The sequence below is a fragment of the Marmota flaviventris genome, chromosome 10 (assembly GCF_047511675.1).
Source record: "Marmota flaviventris isolate mMarFla1 chromosome 10, mMarFla1.hap1, whole genome shotgun sequence".
NCBI classification, from domain to species: Eukaryota; Metazoa; Chordata; class Mammalia; order Rodentia; family Sciuridae; genus Marmota; species Marmota flaviventris.
The window spans coordinates 420891-436966 of NC_092507.1; the positions used below are offsets into that span (position 1 = coordinate 420891).

Consider the following 16076-nt stretch of genomic DNA (forward strand, 5'->3'; position numbering starts at 1 on the left):
CCCGCCACCGCGCACCACTGCTTTCACCTCCGGGGAGTGTCACCAAACGCCCTCCCTGTGTCCACTGCCACAGGGTCGGGGAGCTTGATGGGCCGAGACAGTTGGGCTTCGGGGACCGTCGGCCAAACCCAGGAACCGGGAGGGCGCGGGCTCCGCCCGCTCCAGCCATCCTAGCCATTGCGCAACTTGGGGCGTTTGCAAAAACCACATTTGGGAGGTCTTGGCCGCTACTCGGCGGACAGACACGCCCCTGAGGACTGGGCGGGCGGTGGGCGGCAGAGCGGGAATAGGGAGCTAACCAGTGAGTGGAGGCGGGCGCCTGAGAGCGTGCGGGGCAATAAGTGGCTATGAGCGCGCCTCCAGGGCGCAGTCGCGGTCCGGCCGGCCGCTCGGCGGCGGCGGCACTTTCCACCCGCTCCCTAGGCCTCGCCCCGCCTCAGCCCCGCCTCTCCCCGGCAGCCTGCGGGGAGCGCGCAGGCGCAGGCACGGTGGGCGTGGCCGGCCTGAGGACACGTGGGGCACTAGCCATGGGTCCCTCCGGCGCAGTGCGCTCAGTGCGGGCGCGCTATCTCGTGTATTTCCAGTACTTGGGCACTGGTTTTAAGTACGTATCTCGGCCTTCCCCCGACATCCGTCACCTGGCTAGCAGGAAAGATGCGACCCGGCCGGGGAGAGCTCGCGGGAGTTAAATCCAGGGTCAGCGGGCAGACAGGGTGGCCCGGGTACAGCTTGCCCAACTTTCGGGCCCAGGAAATGCTTTGTTTGGCCTTAGGGCGGGGTGGGCAGGACGCGATGGCCTTCATCAGGTAACCCCACTCGCCTCTGTCCGCAGTGGAGTCGCGGCCGTCAGAGGCTCCCAACGTGCCATTGGAGTGCAGAACTACCTGGAGGTGAGGTCTGCCCGGCTGGGAGGGAGGCCCCGGTGGGAGCCTGGGGATGTGTCCCCTGCGGCCCTGGCCCTAGCTCCGCTGCCCCAAAGCTTTGTCGCAGCAGGAGGCCGCAGAGCGACTGAACTCTGTAGAGCCAGTCAGGTTCACCATCTCCAGCCGAACCGATGCGGGAGTGCACGCGCTGAGCAACACGGCGCACCTGGATGTCCAGCGCCGCCCGGGCCAGCCGCCCTTCTCCCCCGAGGTGGTGGCCCAGGCCCTCAACACTCACCTGAGGCACCCAGCCATCAGGTGAGCCCCCAATCTGAGCATGGTTATCCTGTGCCCTACTCTTCCTTGACACCGGTGATCCACGGTGGGTGGAGGCTGGAAGTCCAGACTGGGCAGAACCTGGAGGTGAAGGGGCAGGCACTGAGGTGTCACCTGGATATGTGGGCGGGGTTATTCCTTGCTGAGCCTGACCTGCTGCCACAGGGTGCTGCAGGTCTTTCGTGTGCCCAGTGACTTTCATGCTCGCCACGCAGCTACCTCCAGAACCTACCTGTACCGTCTGGCCACTGGCTGTCCTGGTCCTGACCAGTTGCCTGTGTTTGAGCGAAACCTTTGCTGGGCTCTCCGAACAGAGTGAGTGGGGGTAAATGCAAGTCAGGAGGAGGGGGCTCACAAGGCCCCTTGCTGGGCCTTTCCTCCTGACTGCCTGCCTGGTGTCCTGCAGCTGTCTGGATGTACCTGCCATGCAGGAAGCTGCCCAGCACCTCCTGGGGACACATGACTTCAGCGCCTTCCAGTCAGCTGGCAGCCCGGCTGCTAGCCCAGTGCGCACATTGCGCCGAGCCTCAGTATCCCCTGGCCCCACCAGTCCCTTTGTCCTCCCCCAGGAAAACAGGTGAGGAAGAGAGCTTTGCCCTGTGGTCCTCCCTGGCGCCACCTGGGAGGCCACCAGGGCTAAATGCAGCTCCAGAACTTCTCCCAACAAAGACGGGGTAGCACTCCCCCATCACTGGCTGGGAGTTGGGGACAGAGTATTACCCTCCTCTTGAGAACCTTTGCCTGCCCAGAGCTCTGCCCAGCAGACAGGTTTTGGCAGCCCATGAAAGGTTCCACTGGGACTAGTGGTTCCAGCCCAGCCTGGGTTCCACTGCCCCCAGCAGGCCTCCTGCAGAGGGTGGAGACAGCTACTGACTTCTAGAACCTTCCCAGTCAAGGGCAGCCCCAAGGGAGACTTCTGCATAGTCAGGCAGAAGAGCACCCGGCCTAGGGGTTGGGTGTTGGCAGTAAGCAGGCTGTGCTCCCCCTCTGAGCACCCCCATCCTAGTGGTCTCTCCATGTGAGGGCCCTGGGTGCACTGCTGCCTCACACAGGTTGTGACTGCTTTTGATTCCTTTCCATGGGCCCCTCCTGGGGATGGGTGGTAAGTGAGGGCTAGTACTTGGAGAGCTGACAACTAGTCCCCATCCCCAACCTATCAACAAACACTCTTGTCTGAAAGCACATGGTGGGACTGGGTGGCTGGGACTGGCCTTCGGCCTGGAATCACAGGCATCTATGTCCTAGGAAGCTGCACTTCTGGACTCTGGAGTTCGAGAGCCAGTCTTTCCTGTATCGACAGGTGGGCTGTCCTGGGTCCTCCTGGGGTGGGCCAAGGCAGACCCCTGTAGCAGCTTCATTCTGGGTTGCAGGTGCGAAGGATGACAGCTGTGCTAGTGGCTGTGGGGCTCGGGGTTTTGACACCCACCCAGGTGAGGGTGATTCTGGAGAGTCAAGATCCCCTAGGCAAGTACCAGGCCCACCCTGCTCCAGCCCATGGGCTGTTTCTGAAGTCAGTGCTGTATGGAGGCCTCAGGGACCTTGGTAAGAGGCAGCACCTCCCATCCAGGCTGGGTCTTCCCTGAGGGAGGGGGATCTTGAGGTCAGTCAAAGCCCTCCTGCTGTCCAACACAGAAACCCAGGTACCCAATGGGAAGGCTGTAGGAGGGGAGCTGGATTGGCCAAAGGATACCCAGCTGGAGAGGAGTTGCCACAGCATGGGATTCAGAGCCCTGTTTCTAGGCCCCTTGAGCAAAGTCCCTGGGGTGGTGGCTCTAGGGTGACCCCCACCCCAGGCTGACCTAAAGTCTCTCCACAGATCCTGCCTCCTGCACCCTGCAGGGTCCACAGTATGGGAATGATGACCCTGGCCACAGAACCCTAGGTCTGGCTGTTGAACCTGGTCATCTTGATCAATATACATAGCACATCCACCTCTCCTGCTTCCTTTCAATCTCAACCTACCCAGAGTCCCTGCCACCCTGGACAACCCGCCCCTCTGCCCTTGAGGAGACTGACACAGATTGGGGTGCAGGAAACAGGTGTAAACACCCAAATGTCCCTGGTTCTGCTTTTCCAGGAATACTACCCCTATCTTCCAGGGGCCTGGGAGCAAGAATAAAAGGTGAGGAGACCCCTGAGGCTTGTTTATTGACAGAGGTATCCACTTGGGCCAGCTGTATCTCTGGCCTTGTCCTAGAACAAGTTCTGCAGCCAGCCTGGCCATGGGATCTGCTCACACAGAGCACCCAGAATCCAGGAGTGGAAGCCGAGTTTCTCCTGCTGGGCACAGTGAAAGGCAGAGGTGAAAGCCTGGGTGGTAGGTGCATCAGCTGGGGGCCTGGGGGAGACCCTTCTTGAGCAGTGCCGTGAGGAAGCTCCCCAGCTCCTCATCCTACAAAAAAGGCGAGAAGGCCGTCACCCTGCTCCAGGCAGCACAGGCTGCCAAGGGAGAGAGCCCACCTACCTTTCCCAATGGGGCACTGGCGATTCCAACCACCTACCTGGTATGTCCAAGAAACTAACAGCACCTTGGTGCCTGGGTCCTCAGAGTGGGCAGCAGCCTGGATGAGGATAGACTCCACCGTCACAGAGCCATCAGGGAGGTGCTGCACACAGTGGTCCTTCAGGGTGCTGTGGAGAGGCACAGTGAGACCTGCCTTACCCAGGCGGAGGGGTCGGGTGGAGAGGAAGGCCAGGCACACCTTTTGAGGTGGCTGTAGACTCGCAGGGCTGTCTCCTGTTCCTTGCGGGTGTCCTGCAGGTGCACACGGCAGGTGAAGCGCAGCTGGTGCTCGGCCAGGCCTAGCTCCTTGAGGGCTTGCTCTGAGGATACCAGCCGGAAGCTCTGTGGGGCAGGGACAGGTCAGGACAAGTAGGGGTGCTACCCCCAACCTCCATCCACACACTCACACTGTCCTTCATGATCAGGGTGCCGTGCAGTAGCCGGGGCTTCTTGGCCTCAGGAAGTAGCCCTGTGAGAAGAGTGTGGCTATCAACACGTGTCACCCACTCACCAGCCACCCTGCCTGGTGCCCAACCTGCCCCTCATACCCTGCGCCATCTCTCGCTTCAGCAGTCCCAGAGAGATGCCCACAGGGATGCTGGGGCTCGTAGGCAGCGTCACCGTCTCACCGTTGGCTGGCATGTAGCAGCTGACTCCTGGGGGTAGAGATGGTGCAGACAGAACCTCAGTCTGAGCTGGCCAGCCCTGTCTGCACCAGTCCCAGGGGTGGGCCCTGCTTGGTGACCCTCTGCAGCGCCCCATGGCCACCTACGGAACTCCTGCTCAATCTTCTGCCGGAGGAACTCCATCTTCTTGGCCTCCCCATGTACCAGCAGCACACGCTCTGGCTCTGCCTGCCCCACCAGCTGCATGATGCCCTTGGCGTCAGCGTGGGCGCTGAACGACATGTACTCCACCTGCATCTTCACCTCCAGCTGTAGCACCAAGGTACAGATGTCAGTGCCAGGGGGCCACTGTCCCCAGGCCCATGGGCGAGGATGAAGACTCACCACCTGTCGCCCTTCCATCTCCAACTTGCGCTGCCCACTGAGAATCTTGTGGCCCACAGTGCCCTGCACACAGTAACCGGGCATAATGACCTGTAGGGCAAGGATAAGGCTCAGACGTGTGGCCACCCAGCTGCGCACACACCAGGGCTTCCACCTGGAATACCCGCACTGGAGGAGGCTGCTTCCACTCAGCCAGCTGCAGACCTTGGGGGACCAGGCCCAGAGCCCACCATCACGGCTGCTCAGTTCCCCAGGTCTGAGCTGCCTGAGTTGGACACTAGCACCCCCACCATCAGTGACCTCAGACCAGCCTAAAGCCAGGTCCATGGGCAGCTTGGGGACAGGGTGGGTAAAGAACCATCCATCTGCCCTCTAGCTGTAGGGAGCTCCTGTGGCCACCTCTCAGGAGCTGGCCCAGGGCCCAAAGCCCTCACCATGTTCTTCTCATTTCCTGCCCACTTTCGGAAGATCTGCAGGGACTGGCCAGCATGCAGCATCCCTGGCGTGGCAAACACAACCTAAGGGATGGATGAGGGTGGTCAGAGCACTAGACTCCTTGCCCAGCCCCACCACGGGCCCCAGCTTCTGACCAGGAATCCTCTGGGCCTGACATGGGATGCTGCCCATAGGGTCTAACCATGGGGCCTGGGTTGTCAGCAAATGCCCGGTCGAAGGCTTTGATGTGCTTGAATTCAAACATATTCCTCTGAACAAAGGTCTTCCGAATCTTCTGGTTGGTCCAGGTGATGAAGAGCTTGTAGTAGTGGTTGGCCTTCTCCGTCAAGCCCGTGGAGAAGTAGATGGGCACTTTCAGGTTCATGCGTTCCCTGTGGGCCCACCGACCTGGTTAGTGGTCACTGCCAGCGTCAGCCTGGGCCATGTCACTCATGCCCTTCACCTCACAGCTTGGCCAGAGTCGAGGAACTGAGCTCCCAGCTCTCTCCACCCCAATGGCCATAAGGCCAGTACCTGCAGCCTGTGTCCTATAACACGCAGAGTGTCCCAGAGCTGGTGTGTGGCAAGTTTAGGGCTGGACTAGAGACCCTGAGACCAGCTACCAATGATGTTGATGATGCTGGCCTGCAGGTACATGGCCAGCTCCACCCACCAACACTGAGCAGGGCCATGTCGCTGGCACCCTAACCATGGGGCTCCAACAGTGGTCTGTGCTGCCTTGACTTTTCAGGCCACCTCCCACCCAGGCTGTGCACAGGCCATGTGCCCCCCGCTACCCTCAGGCCAGGAGCAGTCCTCTCTGCACCTACCAAAAGGTCTCCAGCAAGATGCAGAGCTCCTGAGCACGGCCCAGTGCAAACACAGGGATCAGCACCTGAGGGAGGTGAGGCCAACTCAGGTGGAGCCCCTGGCCATGCCACCCACACCCAGCATAGCAGGTGACAACTTGCTCATTGTGCCTCTTTGAGAGACTGTGCTGGCTGATTTCAGTGGTCAAAGGCAGTGTCCAGTCAGAGGCATGGCCCAGGCCCCACCCTGCACACAGCCTGGTTCCCAGCCACGAGTAGACAGCAGGAGCCATGGGATGCTCTGGATAGCCCTTCATCCAATCTGAAGCTGGGAGCTGCTGTCTCCTAGGGAAGGTTCTTCAGGGGTTTCTCCTCAGTGCTAAATAAGCAGCACCCCACCACCACCACCCAAGACCTGACACACATCAGGGTGGCAGGGCCTGCATAGCTGGGTGGGGCTGGCTTCCATCCCAGAGCAGACACAGCTACCTTCCCGCCACGCTCCACGGTCTCATGGACTTTCTTCAGGAAGTCTCGCTCGCGGCAGCGCTTGGAGTCCCGGATGGTTGTGGCATAGGTGGACTCCGTGATGAGCAGGTTGGGACGGCACTTGTCAATCCAAGCAGCACTATAATGGGTGGGTGTGGCTGGTAGTGGACTGTCCCAGCCCCACTCACAGCCACCTTCCTGAACCACTCTGCCAGCAGCCTGCCCCTCTCCTAGATCCAATTGTACGTCACGGGTAGCACCCTCAGAAGGGCTGGTAGAGGCCCCAGCCTAGACCTGTGCCTTCCTGCCTCTGGGTTCCCAAGGTCAGGGCTCTCCACACCACCTACGAAACTCGTTGGGGACACCAATGCGCTGACCGCTCAGGTGCCCAGCACCACCACACCACAGGTCTCTAGTCCAGAAGGAACCCACAGGATGAAGCACAGAGGCCTACTTACCCCAAGTGGCGGTCCGGGGTCATGTTATAATCACCCTGGCAAAGAAGGCAACAGTGAGGAGGGTCTCCCAACCCCAGGCAGCCTTGCTGAACCACAGGCCCCTCCACTGACCGTGTAGACCACAGACTCTGAGCCCACTTTGATCTGGAACATGGCCGCCCCCAGCACATGGCCCGCGTAGTAGGCCTTGATCTCTAGCTCATCATCCACCTGCAGAGAGAACAGAGGGTTGAGCTTGGGCCTACAGGTGCAGGGCAGGTGCAGCTGAAGTCAGCATCTCCCAAGCCTCCCACCAACTCCATCCCTCTTGCAAAAGCCACCACAGGAGGTGAGGCAAGCTGGAGAGCAACAGAGGTGGCAGTTTAAAGCATGCAAAGTTCCTAGACACTGTTCCAGACAACATGGCTTTAGGTGTCCTCTCAGCTCCCAAGAAGGGGACTCTCCATACTGCACAGGCACAATACATGCTGACCACTCAGGTGCCCAGTACCACACCACAGGCTCTGGTCCTGAGGAACCCCACAGATGAAGCACACAGACCCTTACCTCCACAGAGAGAAAGAGGCAGGATTAAGAATAGAGGCAAAGTCCAAGAAACTACACAAGAGTGAAGATTCTAATAACCTAAATGAATCCAGTAGGTGAATTTACCAACACATTGAAGAAAACCAGGGCTGGGGTTATAGCCCAGTGGTAGAGCACTTGCCTAGCACATGTGAGGCACTGGGTTCGATTCTCAGTACCATATTAAAAAATAAATGAACAAATTTATTAAAAACAAAACAAAACAAAAACAATGGACTAAACTTTGAGGATGGAACAGCATGAAGCACAAGACAGGAGGATAGAGGAGGCAGAAAACACCCCAAGGGCTGAGAAATCGGCACGCAGGCCACAGCATAGCCAGGACCCACACGAGAACAGCAGACAGAGGTGTGCTGGAGTGTGGGACGAGAGACTGTTAGCCTGGTCTATCCTCATGAGGGTGGCCCTGCAGGCGCCTCAGAGGACAGGACCATGGCAGCAGTAGAGGAGGGACATTCCTGTGCTGCAAGCTGCAGTCCTGCCATCAGAGCCCACAGGGGTGGCCCCGGACAGCTACCCAGGCCTTCCTTCTATTAAAATGGGCCCTTCTGGGCTGGGGTTGTGGCTCAGTGGTAGAGCGCTCCCCTGGCAAGTAAAAGGCCCTGGGTTCAATCCTCCTCAGCATCACATAAAAATAAATAAATAAAACAAAGGTCCAACTACAACTAAAACATTTAAAAATTTTAAAAAAATGGCGGGGGGGGGGGGCCTTTTGAACACAGACCTTTCTTTCCCAGACTCAGAAAGAGAATCCCAAGTAGGGTGCAAGAATCCAGTCTCTAAAATCCCAGCTGACCAGCCTTGCAGTGGTGGGAATGTTCCCATTCCTCATGGGCATACCTGGCCTTATGCACTCCAGGAGGTCAGGGTCCTACCACATGGACGAAACTCAGGCTCAGAGAATGGTGGGGCTGGAGAACCCGGCATGGCCTTTGCCTGCCATTCATCTCAGCAGGAAGACCGGAGGACAGGACAAGAGGCACTGGACTGTCAAAACGTGTCCTCCCATGGGGCTGGGGCTGTGGCTCAGCAGTAGTGCACTTGCCTCACATGTGTGAGGCATTGGGTTCGATTCTCAGCACCACATATAAATCAATAAAAGTCTTAAAAAAAAAAAGTGCCCTCCCAGTCAAAGTTGCCTCCTTTGGCCTGGGTTTTGGGTGTGAGCCCTGAAAACAAGAGGGGTCACAGAAGGGGTGGGTGATGCTGGCGGTGCCACATGGGTGTCTGCACACCGCCCTCCTTCCCGATTCCTCAGTATTTCTTAAGGAACTCTCGGGGACAAGGCTGCCCATTTCCCATTAAGTCTGCTGTGAAAGGTCACCTCACTTCCAAGGTGACCACCCATCAGGGAGTGGACTTTAACACCGGCTTTGCTGCAGGAGCTCATAAGGCAGGTCCAGATGTGCAGCTGGAGGTGTAGGATGTTAGCACCTCTTTGGCCACAATGATTGGCCACCATGTAGGTCACTGCTTTGCCCATCTGCCCTGCAGTGGCATCCAGGACACACCTTAGCAGGTGGAAAACGTCCCTAGCATATTTCTTACTGGTCTTGCCTCACTGGTTTCTGCTGGCCCAGTTCCCTATGCCATGGTGCCCACGTCAACCAGTACCATCCAGGATCAGATAGTGACATGACCAGGTCACCAGCTCAATGACCTCACCTGACCCACACCCTGTGGGCACGTTCTACTTTGGAGAAAACAACTATAGAGATCTGCAAGTGGAAGACGGAGCCACAGCATATGTATGGGCTGAGACAGATTCGCCAGTCTCTCCACCACTCCAATACACAAGAGCTCTCCCAGCTGCCCCCCAGTCTGTACTGTACAGAGAGAAAAGAGCCCTTCAAGAATGAGGAGGCTGCACCAGAGCGGCGGCTCAGCAGCAGAGCACTCGCCTGGCACGTGTGAGGCCCTGGGTTGGACCCTCAGCACCACATATAAGTAAATAATAAAAGAATTGTGTCCACCTACAACTAAAGATAGATATTATTAAAAGAAAAAAAAAAAAGAGTGAGGAGGCTGGGGTTGTGGCTCAGTGGTAGGACAATTGCCTTTTATGTGTGAGATACTGGGCTCGATCCTCAGTACCACATTAAAAAAAATGATTAAAAAAAAAAAAAAAAAAGAAGGGCGGGGGTTGTGGCTCAGCGGTAGAGCGCTCGCCTCGCACGTGTGAGACCCCGGGTTCGAGCCTCAGCACCACATAAAAATAAACAAATAAACAAAATAAAGATATTGTGTCCATTTATAAATTAAAAAAAAATATTTATTAAAAAAAAGGATGGGGGGGCTGGGATTGTGGCTCAGTGGTAGAACAATTGCCTATTATGTGTGAGATACTAGGCTCGATCCTCAGTACCACGTTAAAAAAATTTATTAAAAAAAAGGGGGGGCGCTGGGGTTGTGGCTCAGAGGTAGAGTGCTCACCTAGCATCTGTGAGGCACTGGGTTCAATCCTCAGCACCACATAAAAATAAAATAAAGGTATAGTATCAACCTATAACTAAAAGAAATAAATATTAAAAACAAAAATAAAAGGAGGAGGATCAGGAAAACCTGGAAAGAAAAAATTCAAGAAAACAATGAGAGTAAAATAAATCCATTTGCAGACAAATATAAATCAAAGGAATTCATCCACACTGGTATTCTTTAGGCAGAAGGTAAATTATCCAGACCAAAAGGTGAAAACTGGCGAGAAGCAGTGGTACACACAGGTAATCCCAGCAACTCAGGAGGGTGAGACAGGAGGATTACCAATTTGTGGCCAGCTTCAATAACTTAGGGAGACCCTGTCTCGAAATTAAAAAGGAAGCGGGGAGTGGGGAGTGGCTCAGTAGTTAAACATCCCTGGGTTCAATCCCTGGTATGGATGGATGGATGGATGGATAGATAGACAGACAGACAGACAGACAGATAGATAGATAGATAGATAGGGCTGGGGGTGCAGCTAAGTGGTATAACGCTTGTCTATCATGAGTGAGGCCATGGGTTTAATCCCCAGAGCACAGCTAGAAAGAAAGAGAGAGAGAAAGAAAGAGAGAAAGAGAGAGGAAAAATCCCAGGTGCAGTGGCACACACCTGTGATCCCAGTGGGTCAGGAGGCTGAGGCAGGAGGATTGTAGATTCAAAGCCAGCCTCAGCAACTCAGTGAGGCCCTAAGCAAGTCAGTTACCCTGTTAATAAATAAAATATAAAAAGGGGCTGGGAATGTGGCTCAGTGGTTAAGTACCTCTGGGTTCAATGCCTGGTACCATAAAAAAGAAAGAAAGAAAAGAAAAAGGAAAAAAGTGGAGTGGTAGGTGGCATAACTATATTACCAGGATCTCAGATAAGATCTCAAGATAAGAAACATTTAAGGTAAATCATACCCTTTATATTGACAAAATATTCAATCAGAACAAAATGACCCAAAATGTGTATGCTCCTAGTAATGTAATTTCAAAATATATAAAGCAAAACCAGAGGCTCTTACGGAACAGCAAATCCACAATCTTTGTGAACAGCTTTGTTCAAGCTGACTTGTCACTCACCTGATTAAAATCCACACTCCCTCTCAAACCCTCACTCCTCATAGCTCGATCTGGGGCACCCATCAGGGCTTGCCTATCCCGAGGGCTGGTCTCTGCCCCCTACCTAGCAACACGCCAGGAGACCAGGCGACAGGCTGCGGGTAGAACTCAGAGTCAGAGCCCTTGCCTAGTATCTGCAAAGCCCTAAGTTTAGCCCCAGTAACAAAAACAAAACAGACTCCCTGAGTGTCTGACAGACCACATGTGCCCTTTATCTCGGTGTGCTCAGACAGTACAAGTGTCCTGAGGCAGAAGGTGGCAGATGGTCTCTTTAGTGTCACCTGGACAAAAGCCTCCTGTCACACAAGTGTACTCCCCCAGGCTACATGCCAAATCTGGGTCACCTGCCCACTGCTGCCTCCTGGTGGTCCTACAGGCCTGGGCAAAATAGTGAGATGGGGTGATTGGAGTCCAAAGCCACTGGACCTCACAGACTGTATGCAGGAGGAGCCCTAGAGAGCACTGTGCCAGCCTGGGCACTTGGGGACCCTGACCTGAACTGTCTGGTGCAAGTGGACAGCTACCACCTTCTTCATGCAGTCTTTGATCATCTGGGAGGTAAAGAAGTTGGCCTCGCCTTTCTTGTCCACGGCAATCTTGCGGTAGTCCTCCAGCAGGATTGGGCAGATGGCCTGGGTGGGATGGGTCATGTAGATGGGTCCATCATAGCCCACCATCTCACTGAAGTAGGGGAGTGCTCCACAGTGGTCCAGGTGGAAGTGGCTGGAAGGACAGGCACCAGTTGGCCTGGGGTCACCCTCTCTCAGCCACCCCACTGCAGTTCTGGGCTCATGGGTCACTCCACTCATTCACTGAAGACACCCTCCTGATTACTGAAGTCAAGGATAACAAATACAAGAAACGCTATCTTCCCAAATGTGCAGCCTGAACACTCAGAGCAGGAAACAAATCGGCAACTAAAACACGTCTTAGCTACAGATGTGCTCTGCACAGAAACAAGGCAGCTGAGGGGGATGGCATCATAGGAGGGGAGAGCTGTTGTCTCTACCCCATGGTCAGGAAGTCCTCCTGGCTAAGGTAGGAGGAGCTGGGACTGCACCAGGGAGGCCTGAGCCCCAGGGTAGGCAAGCAGCCCGTGACCATGTCCCAAACCACAGACATCCAAGCAGCCGAGGACCCAGCTTCCCAACATAGGGTGCTTCAGCCCAAAGGACTCCTCTGGCCACTGAGAGACAGGACCAGAATGCTGAGGCAATTGGGCAAGGCCACTCAGAGCCGGTGGTGACAGCAGGGATTGAGGGGATAGAGCCTGAGGGTGAGAGCAGGGAGGGGGGAAGGCAAAGTTGTCCCCCCTGAATCAGCCTGTCAAGCTGGGGAGGTGACAGGTGGCTAGCTAGACCACGAACCTAGAGCTAAGCGTTAGGATCAGGGTCAGGAATGAGAACAATCAGTGGGCTTAGTGTTCCAGAGACAGCAAAAGAACAGGACCAAGGCTGGGGTTGGGGAGAAAGAGCAAGGAGATGGGGTGTCTGACCAGGAAACAGGACAGAACCAACCAGAGGACCCAATCTCTGCTACCCAGTCAGGGCCTGAAGAGCAGCCTGGGATGAAGGTGAAGCATACCATCTAGGCACTGCCCTGCCCCACTCAGCTCTTAGGGCACTTACCAGACTCTAGTCCACACACTTGGGGACACAGTCAGCAGGGACACTTAGCATGGAGTGCCCCCTAGTTCTGAGGGGCTGACCACCACCCTGAGTGCCACACAGGTAACCTGGGGACAGGACTCCATGCCACAGTCAGTAGGCAACACACCACACCTGTAGCCTCTGTGGGTAGGGGAGGAGAAAGGCCCCTAAAGGAAGCCGACCTGATGATCACACAGTCCAGGAAGTCAGTCAGCCGGCCATTCTGGGTGATGTAGGAGAAGTCAGGAAAGCGCCTCTGAGGAGAAACCACGGGAGAGGTGAGAACACAGCTGGCACCCCAGTCTCCAGGAATGGGGGCATACAGCTGGCACCCCAGGAGCAGCATACACCCAGCTGATAGCGTCAACCACTGGCTGCTCACAGCTGCCTGGAAGGACAAGCTGCTGGCTAAAGTCACCACCAACCTCACTACCCAGCACCTCCTCAAGCCCAGCCTACAGAAACCCAGCAGGACCCAGGGAGCCTCACCCCACCCTGAATGGGTACAGCTGGCCAGGCACGCTCACTGCTGCCCACTTGCCCTCTCACTCCAAGACCCAGGGATCCTATTACAGACAGCTACAAGGAGCAGTTGAGAGATGGACCCTCCCTCCGGGCACCTGCATTTAGGACTCACGTCATCATTGAAGCCCATGTGCATCCCGCAGTCCAGCATGACATTCTTGCCCGCGATGGAGACCAGGATGCAGCTGCGGCCCACATCCTGCCCAGCCCCTGCTCAAGAGAAAGGGCAGGTGATAGGTATGGCCATACCTCCTCCTTCTGCCCCCAAATTCCCTCTTTCACTGCTGCAAGTGCTGCCCGCACTGTCACCTCCCAGGCTCTGCAGAGCTGAGCTGGGGCACTGGACCCCAAGGCCACTGTATAGGCAGAGCATGGGCTGAGAAGACAGCCACCTCTACTTGCCTGCAAGAGAAATGCACAGGGAAGGGACGAAATGCTGAGCTACCAGCCTAGGGCCAAAGTGCCCTCTTCCACCAAGCTTCCCCTCAATTCTCAAAGTTGGGGGCAATCCCAATGGAGGATACCCAAGCACTGGCTGTGGTCCTAGCTCCAATAACAGGCAAACCACTGCTCTGTGGGTCTCACTGCTGCTCCCAAGTTCCAGAGCTTGACAGGGCCATTTGTGGGCACTTAGCCAAGCTGTGAATTGAGGTCTTCTCTTTTGGGACTCATTGGGGGGTCCAGGGTGCCTTATGGTGGTACTGCTACAGAAAGACACCCAGGTGGCCTCAAGTCACTCACAGGGATACAGCCCTGGCTGTCCAGCAATAGCCGACAACCGTGGCTACAAAAGGAACAACCCAACCCAGGCAATGGGAATGCTGCTCCACACCACTGCATCCCTAGCTCTTGCCAACCATGGTCCCACTCATTCTTCTGACTTCCAAGAGACCCCACCAGCTTCTGCAGTCCAAGCCCTTGGCCAGTCCAACACCTGACCCTATGTGGCCATCTGTCACTTCCTCTGGGGCCTGGAAGCTACAAACAGAGGAACACAGCCCAAGCCTCAATGGGGATCTGAGGACACCAAATAGTCTGGTTTCCACCTTGAATCCTACACATCTGCTTCTGCCATCTACCTGAACCAACCATCTGTCAGCATCATACACATCAAGTTGACCTGGCCATGACCCATCAGCCTGCTGGTTTCAGGCAGGCATGGCAGGGGTCTTGGGTTGTCTTGCAGACAAGAGCCCCAGAGGAGAGGGTCCCAGCTGTCTCTTCCCTACTGCACCTCTAGACTTGAGGCCAAGTCAGGTCCAGAGACCCTCCAGATGTTTATGGGAGGGGAAAGGCAAGGACCTGAGGTCATAGAAGCAGCCATGAGCAAATAGCCACAAAGTACAGGGCCAGGTTTGGTTATCTGAATTCCAACACTAGTTCTTAGGCACTGGCAGTTCTTCCAAAGCTCCGGAACCATGGCTGGAAAGACTCTGGAGAACACGACTTCCCAGCAGGGGGTGAGTGGGTAGGAAGATGGAAAGACAGCTGTGCAAAGGCCCTACAGTGGAGTAACCTGGGGAGACTATCGGTATCTGGCCAAGGTGATCTGGAATCCTGAGCAGGACACCCAAATGGAAAGATCCTCCAGAACTCTGTTCAGGGAAGGAAGCAAGTTCTAGGGCCACAAATAGCATATGTGCACAAAGAAAGCCAGAGATATTGAGACAGTTTCTGGGACTCTGGATTTCAAGACTTCAAGAAGAGCTGGAGTTGTGGCTCAGTGGTAGAGTGCTTGCCTCGCATGCGTGAGGCACTGGGTTCAGTTCTCAGCACCATATAAAAATAAATAAACAAAATTGGGGATGTGGCTCAAGTGGTAGCACGCTCTCCTGGCATGCGTGCTGCCCGGGTTCGATCCTCAGCACCACATAAAAACAAAGATGTTGTGTCCGCCGAAAAACTAAAATAAATAAATAAATATTTTAAAAAATCTCTCTCTCTCTCTCTTAAAAAAAATAAAGGTATTTGTCCATCTACAACTAAAATAAACAAATATATATATATATATATATATATATATATATATATATATAAAAGACTTCAAGAAGTGTGAATCTATACTTTTTTCCCAAAAGTGAAGCTATTTTTTTTTTTTTAACGTTGCAGAGACTGGCAAGACAGGATGCTACTGAAGGTTGGTTGGGGGTAACCTTGGCACGAGCAGGAGCGGGTGGAGGCGGACACAGCCAGAGAGAGGAATCAAACAGTGGAGGTGGAGGGGAGCTGAGGAAGCAGAGGTGGGCACAGAGGGTGTTCAAGCAGCAGTTCACGTGCAGGGAGGGGTCAGCACGCTGATGGAGGCACCCATAGCCATGATGTAGACCCTGTGGCTGGACTTAAACCCACTGCCCGGCTAGACACAAAAACAGCACCTCCGCAGGACCCACTGTACCTGCTAGCCACCTAATCCCAGGTGGTCTCATGCTGGTTTCAGTGCTAAGGAGCCTGAGTATGGTAGCTGAGCCCCCTTGAAGTCACAGCAAGCTCTGGAGCCAAGACCAACCCCAAAGCCTTTGGACCCCGAGCCGAGGAGGCCCCAGCTCTGAACTGCCCCTACTCCTGCCCCGCGCCGCCTGCACACAGTCTCCCAGTGGGTACAGCGCAGGCGGCCCGCGGGGGCAAAGGCGCCCGGCCCTCAGAGTGCGCAGACTCAGGGCAAAATGCCGCACGTCCTCGGCGGCTCCGACTCACCCAAGGGAGTCACTCTGATCTCAGGCATCCTGCGCTCGCGGCGGGCCCTCAGCCCAGATCCTCCGTGCTCCGCTTACAGGGCGGGCCAGGGACGCGCAACCCAACTAGCCGCGGCGACGCACTGCGCAGGTGCCACCACGGGGCC

General features: G+C 55.6%; 2 protein-coding genes across 2 annotated transcripts; one reads left to right on the forward strand and one right to left on the reverse strand.

The window, feature by feature from the left end:
- Positions 1–504: 504 nt before the first annotated feature.
- Pusl1 (pseudouridine synthase like 1) lies at positions 505–3332 on the forward strand. The gene is made up of 8 exons (XM_027947516.3): positions 505–604; positions 833–890; positions 994–1181; positions 1365–1514; positions 1606–1776; positions 2445–2499; positions 2570–2741; positions 3016–3332. Exons 1-8 carry the CDS (start codon positions 528–530, stop codon positions 3120–3122), a joined length of 978 nt encoding a protein of 325 aa, XP_027803317.2. The 5' UTR covers positions 505–527; the 3' UTR covers positions 3123–3332.
- Positions 3329–16066, reverse strand: Ints11 (integrator complex subunit 11). Its single transcript, XM_027947515.2, has 17 exons — positions 15932–16066; positions 13350–13447; positions 12895–12968; positions 11558–11786; positions 7015–7113; positions 6904–6938; positions 6446–6584; positions 5978–6042; positions 5350–5539; positions 5147–5230; positions 4713–4802; positions 4475–4637; positions 4251–4358; positions 4110–4171; positions 3902–4044; positions 3701–3830; positions 3329–3591 (listed from the first exon to the last, which is right to left on the reverse strand). The coding sequence occupies exons 1-17, from the start codon at positions 15957–15959 to the stop codon at positions 3526–3528; spliced, it is 1803 nt and encodes a 600-aa protein (XP_027803316.1). The 5' UTR covers positions 15960–16066; the 3' UTR covers positions 3329–3525.
- Between the last annotated feature and the right edge of the window lie 10 nt (positions 16067–16076).

Coding starts and splice junctions, on each gene's coding strand:
- Pusl1 (XM_027947516.3), top strand. CDS start 528: ATGGGTCCCTCCGGCGCAGTGCGCTCAGTGCGGGCGCGCTATCTCGTG. Junction 1,182..1,364: donor CTGAGGCACCCAGCCATCAG/GTGAGCCCCCAA, acceptor CTGCTGCCACAG/GGTGCTGCAGGTCTTTCGTG. Junction 2,742..3,015: donor TGGAGGCCTCAGGGACCTTG/GTAAGAGGCAGC, acceptor GTCTCTCCACAG/ATCCTGCCTCCTGCACCCTG.
- Ints11 (XM_027947515.2), bottom strand. CDS start 15,959: ATGCCTGAGATCAGAGTGACTCCCTTGG. Junction 4,172..4,250: donor GAAGCGAGAGATGGCGCAGG/GTATGAGGGGCA, acceptor CTCTTCTCACAG/GGCTACTTCCTGAGGCCAAG. Junction 3,831..3,901: donor GTCTACAGCCACCTCAAAAG/GTGTGCCTGGCC, acceptor GCCTCTCCACAG/CACCCTGAAGGACCACTGTG.